Genomic DNA, 13,612 nt, shown 5'->3' with positions numbered 1-13,612 from the left:
TTATTGTAACTGCAGACAGTTGGTAGAATTCCATATTGATATGTCCACGTATTAACATATACATAAATAAATGTAGAATTCAATCCAATAAACCTTGTTTAATTTTGGATATATAAGCAGTAGCAGTAAATAACTTGGTCAAACAAATTTCAAAAGTCATAGTTGACAGATGTTTTAACGAGAGATTTTATTGGATCGTGTTGTGCGGGCAGATCTACCAGCAGGAGCTGACGGAGACCAGGTCCAGGAGGCAGGTGGAGATCAGCGAAATCGACGGGCGGCTGGCGCAGCAGTACGAGGCCAAGCTGCAGCAGTCCCTGCAGGAGCTCCGCGAACAGCAGGAGGCGCACGTGCGTGCCAACCGAGAAGAACTCGAGGGCAGATACGACAGCAAGGTTAGTCCAAAACCATATCTCCGGTACTGAGTACTCAAAATGACTTGGATATTCTTGTTAATTATTTTTGACTTACATATCAATTATTATTTTGGTATTTTTTTCCAAAGATTTTTTGTTTTATATTGGAATTACGAAACGTTCTCAATCATTACTCTTTTTCCTTAATAAATTAATAATGTGGAGTTTGATTCACCGTTACCAGATAAAGGCTCTCCAAGCGGCAGCCGGCCGCAACAGCAACGCCACGGGACTGGCGGTCGAGGAACTCCGCAGTGCTCGTCTGCAAGTCGACGGACTAAACATGAGAATTTCGGAGTTGGAAACGTCCAACAACTCACTCAACGTAAGTTCCATATTGCAAATAAAATAATCGGTTTGAAAAATTTATGCTGTTGAAAAGTAATACGAGCTTTACTGCGAGACTTTTTGTCCAATGGCCGCTCATGGTTCCATTCTTCTCAAAAAGTATCAAATTTTTATCTTACTTTACCAAAAATCTCTGTTTACATTTATAATTTTGTCATTTAATATTTGTGTGCGATACATTACCTTTCTATTAGAAGGATTATTTGAGTGATCATTATTTATTTATTTAAAACACTTCAATTTTATCACACATGATACAAATATTAGACTTTAGTTTAATGATGATGAAACAACCAGTGGCGTGCACAGACCTTTTAATTAGGGTTGGCAGTAGGGTTGGGTAAAAATAAGGCATAGTAGGCACTAGTCGTGTTCCAATATGGAATGCGAGTAATCCAGGGAAGGCACTGCTTTTCTGCCTATATAGAATGTACGCCTTTGGAAACAACTCATTATAATGGTGATTGAAAGCCGAGAGAAAAGAGTAGATAATGCTGATACTTAGCTTCTTAAATCCTAGTGCTACCTGATCGCCTATAGAGGCTTCTAATGCGCCCGATCCCTCTGGTTTTATCTGTTGTCAGGTAGGTAATCACCTAAAAAGTAAATTAATCTGATTGTCTGTATGTAGGCGCGTTGCCGCGACCTGGAGAAGACACTGCAGAGTGAAAGGGCGCGGCACGCGGGCGACCTCGCGTCGCTGGAGGCGGAACTGTCGCGCCTGCGAGACGAGATGGCGGAGCAGCTCAAGGAGTACGCGCAGCTCATGGACATCAAGACCAGCCTGGATTTGGAGATTGCCACCTACCGCACACTGCTGCAGGGCGAGGAGGAGAGGTCGGGCACCACTGACTTCACTTCTAACCAGCCGTTACGGGGGCGACCAGACAGCTCAGTGGATTTTCACCTGTAATTACTTCCGCTTCCAGGCTGAACCTGACCCCTTCTTCTCCGTCCGAGTCGATGATGTCCAAGACGGCGAGCGTGTCCGGGTCCGTGCGGCGCGGCACCCCGCTGCGCTCGGCTCGCAAGCGCGTGCTGCTGGATGAGAGCGAGGAGCGCAGCCTGTCCGACTACACGGTGACCAGCAGCGCCAAGGGAGACCTCGAGATCGCCGAAGTCTGCCCCGAAGGCAGCTTCATCAAGGTGCACAACAAAGGAAAGAAGGTCAGTATGATAATTTATAACACTAAACAATTTTACTCAAATATAGTATATTCCATTTACTAGAAAATCCTACACTACCTATAATAAACTAAGGATACCATTTAACTTTATTCAGAGAAGTGCCCAATTAATATTCCCTATTGTTTGTTTTTACTCCACACATCATAACATGATTTCATGAAATTTTTTTGTGAATTTTTATTTAAGTACATTGGCGGGTTTATTGATAAATACAAATATCTTCCAACCAACCAAAAACAGACTAGTCATATTGGTCAAAATGTTTGATAACATATGTATAGCTGTTTGCAGAGGGTAGATAGTACTTGAACATTAAAAAAAAAACATAAATTACAAATTGATAATAATAAGGAAAGCAAAGGAAGAAAGGAGTTTAGGGAAGGACGTAGGGGGAAAAACTAAGGGATGAGGTTTGATAGACAGTTAGGATTCTAATAGTAGATACATAGTAATGTATTCCTCATATATATATTATGAGGAAGACCGAGGAAAACTTGGCATAAATTTAGTCCGGTAAAAAAAATATTGGAGTCTCTGCAATATCTATAGAGATACAATCTGTGAATTTGTGTGCTTGTAGAGATATCTGAATTTAAAGTGCCTGTGGAGATTATTTATTTGATTACTTGATGTGAATGTCTCCGCCTTCGTGTCCAGGAGCTGTCGCTGTCGGGCTGGCAGGTAGTGCGGCGCGCGGGCACGCTGGAGACGGCCTTCCGCTTCCACCGCTCGGTGAAGCTGGAGCCGGGCGCAACGGCCACCGTGTGGTCCGCCGACTCGGGCCACGAGCACGAGCCTCCGCACTCCATCGTCATGAAGGGGCAGAAGTGGTTCGTGGCCGACACCATGACCACCGTGCTGCTCAACCAGAACCAGGAGGTATAGTACTTCTTCCTTCAACTCCTCAACGTTCCCTTCTCCTGTCCACTCGCAGTAAAGTACTGCCGCTTGTATTGTTCCTAATGATACCTATGCCTAATTTTACTAGTGCACGGTCTATTATTATCACATTATTTTTTGATGAAATAAATTTAATTTGTCTAATGGTCCTATTCGTTAAATTTAAATCCGTTAACCACTACACTACGCTACTACCATGCCAGAGGTCGGATTCAATTCCCAGGGGTAAGATTATATATTAATCTAATATTTATTTAAGACCTCTCTGGACTGTCCTAAAGATTTTACTGTTTTAAATTTTCATTAGCCAATCTTACATCGAATTATTTAGAAAATTTCGCTCTAGTAAATTTTGATTCAACAAACTTTTGCTATATAACTACGTGAATGAGTATCTGAAAGAATGGGCGTTGTATGTTGCAGGAGATGGCGATATCGGAGCGTCAGCGCCGGCAGGTGAGCACGAGCTCGGCGCGGCACCGCGAGCTCGCGCACAAGCTGCCCCGCCACGAGTACGCGGAGCTGCCCCAGGTAGCCCCCGCCCCTTCTCCCACCGCCTTCACGCACCACGTGTCCACCATGAGCGCCCGCCGTTACTTCTAGTGGTAAGCCGGGGGTCTGCGTACGCCAGCTCTGTCCGCCGCCTTTCTGTACCGCACCGCCGCCACGCCCCCTGGAAACACCAACTTTTAGCCCGCCTTATGAAAACTAGTCCCGTGATGCGAAATCCTCATATCTTACTCACTGCTTCTTCAAAAAAATGACTCAATAACCTTTCTGTATTAATATCCATTTCACCAAAAGTAGTCTATGAACAAAACTAGTATTTCTATATCAAAAGTAGTATGTATGTATGTATTTCAATTTTGATTCAAATCAATTCTTATCCTATTTTATTATTGTTAATGTAAATCAAACATGATCTCTGGTTTTACTGAATTTATTTACTTTTGTGACAGCTGTTTTACCTTGCGGGGGCATTATCAATCTGTGTCGAAAGAAAACAGATACGCACATGTATTTAAGTACAAAATATTTTTGAAGCTGTCTTAATGAAATTGAATTCTTCTCTTATGTAGTGAGTGCATTTACCTAAAACTTTTATGCTATGATAATGGCATGGCCTCACAACGCGAAACAGTCCACTAATTGTATTTGAATTTATATCAGTAAAAATAGATCATGAAATTCTACATAGTAAGTCTAAATTAAATAAATAAACTAGTTACAGTAATATCCTTATGAATTGTATGAAAACACCTCATATTTTGTTTTAAGAAAGTAAAATATTCGCAGAATCCGTTTTGAGTAATATGATGATTTCTTACCATAGACACTTTTTCATATATGATTATTAAGGCATTAGATCTGCAAGTGATGAAATTTCTGTTGGCTTCTAATACTTTCCACGCTGTCAATAGATTCTTTCAATTCTTCAATTGCAGATTGTGTTCCTTTTACCACACATTTTTAGATTATCAGCGCAATCTCTTGACTCTGGTTATGTCGTATGAGGTTTTAACAAGAGTCTTTTGTTGAAATTTTGTATGCGTAACAGTTTGGATCTGGCGAGAATGAATGAATGTCCTCTGTCTGCTGTGCGCGATCGTGTCGGGTCAAGAGTTATGCTGAGGCCTAGAAATGTGAAGTCGTTAGTGAATTGCGGTCAGTCGGTGTTCCAGGCGGTTACGGTGTTCTGTGCTAACACAACTATGCTGCGTCGACACGCTTTACACTGTCTGTCCACTTTTGCATTCTAATATAATATATTCCAGCCCATTGTTACTCGATTATTGTTACTCATTCTTTTATCATTTGCACCTTCATTTTTGTGAATTATCTTTTATTCCGTTTAAATTTCACTCGCACTTAGTTTCATTCATTTTCATCCATATAATTATTTGTTTAATCTGTCCGTTACTTAATCTAATCTTGCAAAACAAATTTGGGCCGAGAATTATTGCTCTAAATTAACTCGATGCATTTACTATTTCTAAACTTTAACTATTAACATGTCTACGGTGTGATGTTAACAAGAAATTGGGACAATGGAATATAATGAAAACTAATTTACTAAAATGAGTAAGCGGACATTTTGCTTACTAGAAAATGGAACGATGACAGAGAGCTCAACTATACGTAGACTCCTTGGCTTAAACCTTTTTTTTTTTTTCTTGAACTGCCTTTTTTTAATTTCCTTTTTTGTACATATGTTATAGGGCTGTTATGAAAGTACTCTACCTAAAGTGTTTAATTTATGAAGACATTCATTACTCTGAGAATATTAACATCGAATTATGATGATGGCGCCAATATCCCAAGATTGGTGACACATTTAGACTAAGGCACTACACAAGTGGACACCAGGCATCATTATTACAGATGAAAATTTATATTGTATTCCGAAGTCTCAATTATGGATTTGTGATACATGTATACATATATTCAATAATTGGTTTTCCGGATCCATCAATAAATTAGGTTCGGAAAATATAAAATCTGATCTCTACTGATCACAATGATCAATAAGATTGCTTACAAGTTATCAATTTCCAATATCCACTTGGTAATAGACACAATTATTCAGGCTCATCTATAGTGTAGTGTCTAGAAGACCCAGATTTCAAATGATAAGTGTTATACTTTACATACTTTATTTATTTTTTATCATACACATAATTACAATTTACAATAATGTACCCTCACTGGGTTATTTGTGATACATATTTATAAAATTACATATACTAATTTGTCTATGTTATTAGGATAAATAAGACTTATCCAATCAAGTAAGGCATGGCCGAATGATGCGATCTATTTCAAATCTTCCCACCTCCATTATCCAATTTTGAATAGCTCCTTTATACTTAGTTTCGCTATTTAGTGACTTTATGGACAATGGTAACAGTAATAGACTTGTACACATAATTCGAATTATCCCATTATTAAAAAAAATATGTAGAAATTCTTCTCCCTTTGATGATTTTACATAAAAAATTTAAGAGAACTCAAAAAAAAAATTCTGGCTAAAATTTTAAATAAAATTAGAAGGAAACAAAAATAAGAAAAATGAATTCTTTTTTGGCACATCTTGTCAAATTTTGCAATCTTTAGAGGTCGCTATTCTCTGCGTGGCTTTGTAACCAGCAAAAAACCATACATACTTCTTTATGAAGGAAAAGAATTGAGGATTTTCTTCTGTATTCTTTCCGAGAGCCCTTCGCATCATGATTCCTTAAACACAAACACAACAGAACTTGGAACCCAGTCGGATCAAATAGTCATAGCTACCATTTATTTTTCTGGTCAGATGCCACTCTAGAAATTTTTGGTTCTAGGGGAAAAATCAAATACGGCAAGAATAAAAGTGTGCACTTTGCAGTCTCTATATGTGTCTCTACACATTTTTTGCTGCCATAATTTTTTCCATCATAAAAATCATTGTGTCCACCCTTGAAATAAACATTTAGCTTAGTAAAAATGCGTCGAATCAAGTCAAGAGATTGCAAGAATAAGAGGGAATGCAAAAAGATAAAAATCTGGGAAAATGAATGACGTGTTCATGCAATACATATTGGATTTGGCGTATTTAATCGAGACCTTTATTTTTAAGACACCCGCTTCTTACTTTCTAAGCAGCCCTTGCATATTTAGCCATTAGAAGTACAGTGCTCAATGGTAAGGACATGTTTATATATTTATTTGCCATTATTATATTATTTTATGCCATGAACGAGTTTATTTATATTTTGCATGTTGTTTTATAAAATTGCATGTTAACTGTTTACGTAATACATATAAAGGGGCAAATGCCATACCTGTGGACACTACTTATATCTCACAAATGAAAGACTGAAATTTTAAATCATGTTTTTAACCCTTTGCCCGTACCACATACAGGCATGAAAAAGGGCCTTAAAAAAAAGCGTATTTGCAAAGAAGTAGCTCAAACTGATTTTACGGTATTATTTTATGAGCTTTATTTGTACGAACTGTAGTAGACTCTATCGGCCAATGTCGGTATTACTTTTAATGTTTCGAACATATCTTAATATCATATATTTGAAATAAAAAACCTGCCCTTTTTATCAAATAAAATCTTCAGTTAAACTTGTCAGTCAAAGTGTTAATTATATCTACTGTTTATTTAACTATATCTTGTCAATACGAAAAATAATAAATAAAGAACAATATACATTCAAACCTGGATATAAGAAAGCCCAAGGGACTGGGACATTTTTTCTTCTGAAGAGGTCTCTTTTATATCCATGCTTTCTTTTACGTAGGGGTAAAAAGACTGGACCATAAGTCAGTTTGATTTTAAAGAGGTTTCTGTTATGTTCAGGTCCCTTACATCCCTATTCAACTCTACTAAGGAATAAATTAGAATTGTTCTATTGAAAAATCAGGAATTTGTCCATAGGCGCAGCAGTTGCCCCTAGATATAGTTACATATTCCAATAGTGATGTTAAAATAATATACAAAGAAAAATAACATCTTTGAGTTTTTTAACATTGAAAAAAATCTTCAAGATGGTTTTTACTTTAATTTTTAATTTATGCTGAAATTATATGTATCAAAAATGAGAAGCTACAGGAAAACATTTTCCCCGATTCCGGGGACTGAATACATACAGGGCTCTCATTCCTATATATTGATGATGTAACAAGTTGATTCTTGTTTACACAAAGACAAGGTCATCAGTCCTGCTCTTCAGTTTCTTCCATCAAGCTGTTTCAAAATCAAAATCATTTAAGAATAAAACAAGAAAAAAGCATTTTAAATGAAATTTAAAATGCATTTATGTAGTTACGCCAGTTATAATTATACTTGTGGTTTATGGTGTAAGAACTGCAAAATGTCTGTGGTTTATAACATTCTTTATTTATTCTATCTCTGATTCTCAATGGTGAAAGGTTTCAATATTTACATGTCATTTATGCACGCATTTATACATTCTCTGCCTCTTGTCTTGTCATCTGATTCTACATAAGGCTACGTTTATAAAAATGTCAAATTAATCCATTTAGTACTTTTTGCGTCTAAGTTACATACAGAAGTTTGTATACAGAAAAACCTCTATTAGCGGTCACCTCTGAACAATGGACACCTCTCCATTACAGTCAATTTTGTATTTCCAATTTTTTTAAATAAGAAAACATAAATTTTAACCTCTAAAATGCGATCCCTCCATAAAATGGTCAAGGTCACAAAAAGCTTTATTGACAAATTATTATTCTTGGGTAAATTACCTCCATATAAAGGCCCCCTCCATAATGTAATGGTCAGCACGCTCGGCTACCGTATTGGAGGTCCCGGGTTCGATTCCCAGGTGGGGGGGTCAAATAAATTTAATTTTCCTTCATGTGTTAATGATCAATGTTACACTGCGTTTATATGATGCAGTGCCCTATGAAAGGAAAGGGATTGCAAGAAGAAGATATAAAAACCAGTTTACTAGGAATAGTCATTTTAAAGCGGGAATAGCTCCAACTGAGGATAATCTCCCTTGAATGTGGCTTAACAGATATTGCTTCGTGTTAAATTGCCCGGGGGATATGTACTTTTGAGAAACTGGTAACACTGCGAGTTCTGCTAACGAGCAGTCTGTTATGACAGTTATAAAGTGATTCCGTTTTATTACCCTCTCGAGACTGGTCACCCCCATATAACGGCCATGTTTACATTCCTAAAGGTGACCGCTAAAGGTAGGTTTCATTGTATATATAAATTAGCACATGTTAAAAGGCCGTATAAGAGCAGTCAAGAGGTCGCAAGTTCCCCATCCCTGTCCTAAAAAAAAGTATACCTCGTAGAGAGATACCAACTCTAGTTAGTATCTCTCCATCCTATCAAAGCTCTTCCATACATTTGTCTCGGTTCTACAATACTGGTTATCACAATTATTTCTGTAGTATCTGTGGTAACTCTTGCCAGATAAGTACAGTATTGTAGAATGCACTGCAGACAGTGTATGAATATTGAGGCAGACCTAGTATGTACTCCATAAAATTGCGTAGCCTTGACATTGTGCCTGTACTTAATTTGGATTGATTATTTTCAGTTTTGAATAAGCAATGTTTTATTTTTATGTTTCTAGGGTGAGGAGAAGTGCTCCATCATGTAACACCACCAGTCCTGCCTTACAAATAAAGTATCGTTATACAGCATTCAGTTTGTGGCGAGTTCTCTCGTCGGATTATTGCAGATCTTGGGTTTGATCTTAGAATTAACAGGTAGTAAATATGTATTCAGTCATTCGCCGGCTGTCCTTCGTACCATGCACAAAGTCAACGGGACTGTCGGAAAAGCGCAATTGCGCAAGTCGCCTTAGTGTCTTCTCAGCATTACCAAAAACATTAATTTAATATTCCTTTGTGCCATTAGGTGTTTGGATATAAAATCAGTTGGAAACCCTTTTCAATTATAAATTATTTTTTTGAAATCTTTTATGTCAATACCCGTTTGTTTAAGATTGATGGAATCGGTAATTATTAACAACATGCTGTTTCTTAATAGTGTTAATGAGCACAAATCCAAGTTTGCAATGGTTTAACTGACTTCCTACAATAGGTTAACTCTAGAAAAAAAACAGCACCATTAGGGATTTAAGGTAATATCACCTCTATAGGTACAAAGACAAATCTGCGCTTCACCCACTGCCGACCTATAGAGAAGTTAGTCTATCCTACTCGCTAGTTATACGACTCGTGTACAACAAACCATCCACTCCACCGAGTGTCGGACGACGCCACGATTCTGTTGTTACAACATTATGGAGCAAATATTTTATAAGTGATAATTACACCGTTTGAAAATTTTATTAATAGTTAGTATACTAGCCTAAAATATATATGTATTTTTAAATCTACACTAATTTTGATGTCACTTTAATACGTAGACACTTTGAAGTTAAACAAGCGGTTGATGGGAAAATAGAATCATGATTGTAATTCTGCGGCTATCTGGCCGAGGTACGCGTGTCACATTTGGCTTTATGACCATAACTGTCTCGACAGTGTAATATGTCCCAATATTGACACACAGCAAACTATCAATTTGAGATTTTATAAGACAGTTTTTTTTTAATGTTCTTGTACAGATGGCCCTCGACTTTCGCTCATCACCCGGGAGCACGGTAGCGTGTGACAAAAACTATGTGCCATGCTCGCGGACGCTTTTTCCCAAGTAGAAAATATTCCAAATTGAGAATTTTTGTACGAAATTCTGAAAAACTTGGGTGTGCCTGCCTTAAACGTATTAAAGCGTATGTTAATGTGATGTGTTTTGCAAAAAAAATACAAAGATCGTTTCCAGAAGACAGCAATTATGTATATTCATGTTTTTTTTACATCTCTTTGCTTTGAAACTTTCAACATTTGGACACATTTTCAGGAACCAATCGTGTGTGAAAGTTGAGGGCCGCCTGTATTGTGTATTGCATTACAGATATTATTAATTTTGTATTTGTTGCAACTACTGATCCGAGAATTTCACATCAAATGAGAGACTTTTAGATTATCGCTACTTCATCAAATAACAGTTTCGTAATCTATATCAGATGCGATTTACTAATGGGGCCATAAGTATTACACGTTTACCTCCGCAGCATAGCGACAGAAATAATACACGCGCATTTAAAGTGGAGAGAGTATTTTTTTTAGATATTTAATATTTAAGTTGATGTTTTCGTATAATTTTTACTGTGGATTTATAGAAACTAAATAATATACAATGTATATGACTTGCAAATTTTCTTTCTTTATGCCAATTTATTTTCACTAATATTGAAATGATAGTAATTTTGTGTTGTTAGTAAATAATGTTTGGAAATTTTAGTAAGTTCGCTTTCTTTTCTGTCCAATTTTTTATCATGTATTAATAAGCCGGATCTGGTGAATGGTCAATAAGAATTCTTTCCTTTATTTAGAATATTTTTCATTTTTAAGTAATATTTTTTAAAAACTTAACATTTATCTTAAATTGAACTTCATGATTTTTTATAAAATGATAATTATGTGTCTTATTTGCTCCGTACAATGGGTTCTCCGATATACCCAATTCTAAGGGTCAAAGTATGTAATTTCACTTAATTTAAATCAGTCCAATAGTTCACTTCTAAATAAATATGTCATCTCTTGAAATGAGTAAATGCTATTTTAATTTTTGAACAAGTAATGTCCCTTTCATTTCAGTCCCTAAATGAACGGAGAACCTACACTTAATATACATAGTAATTAGAACACCAATAACTAGTGTGAGCAATCTGTGTTCTACGATCATTGTGTTCTAAATTTTTATTATATGAAAGCTTATATCTACTTTGCACATTGCGAAGTAATGTTAACGTAATCATACGTGATGATATTTGAAGAAATAAATGAATTCTTCGAGTCATCTTACATAATTATTTTTATGTATGAAAAATAAATAAATACTTTATTTAAACTTTTATTGTATTTATTTTCCTCGATCATGTTTTGGAACCATTTTACTATCTCGATAGCACTCCTTATGTTATAAATATATTTGGAACCAAAATAAGGTGGGCTTTAATGTTGACAGACGTATCGACATTCCTACGTATACTCTTGTAAACGGGACTCTTAGCTTTTTTAATGTACATATTGTACATTAAAAACAAACATTATTCCTTGGATGTAAAATTAAGGCAACTCTATAAATATATGAACACCTATTCCTGTCTCCAAGTTCACTTTTTATATTCAAGATAACTATAGTTAAATTATTTAAGCAGCCTTTGAAAGGAACTGGGAGTGCGATTAGGACTCGCAGGGTCTGCATTTAACAGTATTAAGGTTATCTGAAGATCGGATTTATACTTGGCCAAGACCAAATGCCGCCTATATAATGCCTGCATTGCTCCTATTCTCTTATACAGCGTGAAACATGGCACCCTACAAGGGCCTAGAACAGCCATGTACTTAGCTTTGAGAATCGGTGTCTGTGAATAATTTTAGGCATGCGGCGGTTTGACTTTGTGAGGAATGAAGAGAAGAACGAAGGACGCAGCAAATCTTGGTCACAACTGCCGTCAAGAAAAGGCGATTCAGTTGGCTTGGCCATGTACTCAGTATGCCCCCCGAAAGCCTTAATCTTAATCTTGCTTCTTTTACAAGGCATCAGGTTCGCGCCGCTCAGGACGACCACTGCTGTCAATTTGTCGGCAGTTCTTGTCAGAACTTCGAGACACGGATTTTACTTGGGAGGATGCAAAGGAGCTGGTAGCCGACAGAAAAGCCTGGAGACAGATTGTGGACTCCATATGCTCCACATAGGAAGCGGATATGGTTTAATAAATAATAATTTCATAAGCGACTCATAGGAAACTATATTTCATTAGTCAAAAGATGTAAAGTGTAAATTATTAACATTTTCAAGTTATTTTACTAGAAGGCTAGATATCAATATTAGAGACAAGATCAATATTAATTGAGTTAGTATTTCAGGCGTCCCACAATACACAAAAACAAATTTGAGATACATAATTATCACCTATGGTCAGACGGGGAAAACAATTTACGTCACAAAAATCTCAACAGATGGCAATAACATCTAAGATAAAACTGTTTTTGAGATACTCTCCATATATAAATATTTTTCAACCCTGGATAACTTCTGAAAATTAAGACAGAATGGATATTTAATAATGGCTGCATGGTGACCGCTACTCAATGTGTGAAGTGATTACGTAAGCTAGTCCATGGTAGATTGTAAGCCATGTGAACGGACTTCTATATTCCCAGCACAATAAAATGCTTCATAAATATAGTACATATTAGGAAATCAATAAAATTGTGTAAGTTTATATATTTATTTTACCATCCATATTCCCTTCATATAAAAAGACGCTTTACCTCTGCTGAGACATCTAATGGTAAGGACTGATCGGAGTCATTTCGTCGTAACGTGTTACGTTACGATGCCAGCATTCGTATAGTCAGTACAGCGAGCCGAGCGCTCCATCCATAATCGTAGCGCTCACCACGCGCAATGTTATGACAAAATGTGGAGGTCAGTCCCTACCATTATACATATATAGTAAACCCCTCCTATAATGTTGAGATAAGTACCGTGTTATCGGAGAAAACGTTATAAAAGGTAAATGTTTTCAATTGGTATGTTTCAAATATAATAATGACTCATATCAGAAATTTCCACTGGTCAAAATGTAAAATTACAATATAAAACATTAACCACTTATAGCGTTCCCTCCTATAACGCGGTACCTATCTCAACATAATGGGGGGGGTTGCTGTATACAGATAATATATATATATATATATATATATAAATATATATATATATAAAAATATATAAATAAATATATATATATATATATATTTATATATATATATATATATATTTATATATATATATATATATATATATATATATATTTATATATATATATATATATATATATATATATATATATATATATTAAGGCACCGAGTGGAGGCTTCCGGGAGAGGCTAATGAAGAGTTCCAACCTCATCATAAAGCGTCTTGTGGAGCGCAGATGGGAGCTGGGCATGTGGCGGCACTGGAGCACAGTGCTGCGTTTGCCAGCGAGTTAAACTTCATCTACACATCTCTCCAACATATATGGCTAAGTATTGCACCCACCACTTAGTCAAGCTAGAATAAAGATTTATTATATACATATGTATAAAGCCGGTAGATACCTTCCACTTAAAAAAAAATGTACTGGCAGCATTATTTTTTAACAACTAGC

At 36.2% G+C, this 13,612-nt stretch overlaps 1 protein-coding gene across 2 annotated transcripts in view; it reads left to right on the top strand.

Annotated features, from left to right (window-relative positions):
* Window positions 1-9,720, top strand: part of LOC148309830 (lamin-C-like) — a 30,825-nt gene extending 21,105 nt beyond the window's left edge. The window contains exons 4-10 of one of the 2 annotated variants that reach the window (XM_088259441.1): window positions 213-395; window positions 601-741; window positions 1,396-1,601; window positions 1,694-1,931; window positions 2,610-2,831; window positions 3,276-3,383; window positions 8,954-9,720. In XM_088259441.1, the coding sequence (XP_088115567.1) occupies window positions 213-395; window positions 601-741; window positions 1,396-1,601; window positions 1,694-1,931; window positions 2,610-2,831; window positions 3,276-3,383; window positions 8,954-8,980 (1,125 nt within the window). In that variant the 3' untranslated portion in view covers window positions 8,981-9,720. Of the gene's footprint in view, window positions 1-212; window positions 396-600; window positions 742-1,395; window positions 1,602-1,693; window positions 1,932-2,609; window positions 2,832-3,275; window positions 3,458-8,953 lie in introns of both variants that reach the window. The other variant, XM_088259440.1, reaches the window with a different exon arrangement.
* The last annotated feature ends 3,892 nt before the right edge of the window (window positions 9,721-13,612 follow it).

Source organism: Brachycentrus maculatus, unplaced genomic scaffold (assembly GCF_059751285.1).
Source record: "Brachycentrus maculatus isolate JH-2025_06_01 unplaced genomic scaffold, ASM5975128v1 h1tg000117l, whole genome shotgun sequence".
Taxonomy (NCBI): Eukaryota; Metazoa; Arthropoda; class Insecta; order Trichoptera; family Brachycentridae; genus Brachycentrus; species Brachycentrus maculatus.
Note: the sequence above shows the minus strand (reverse complement) of the source record. Positions and strands in the feature narration are given on the sequence as shown.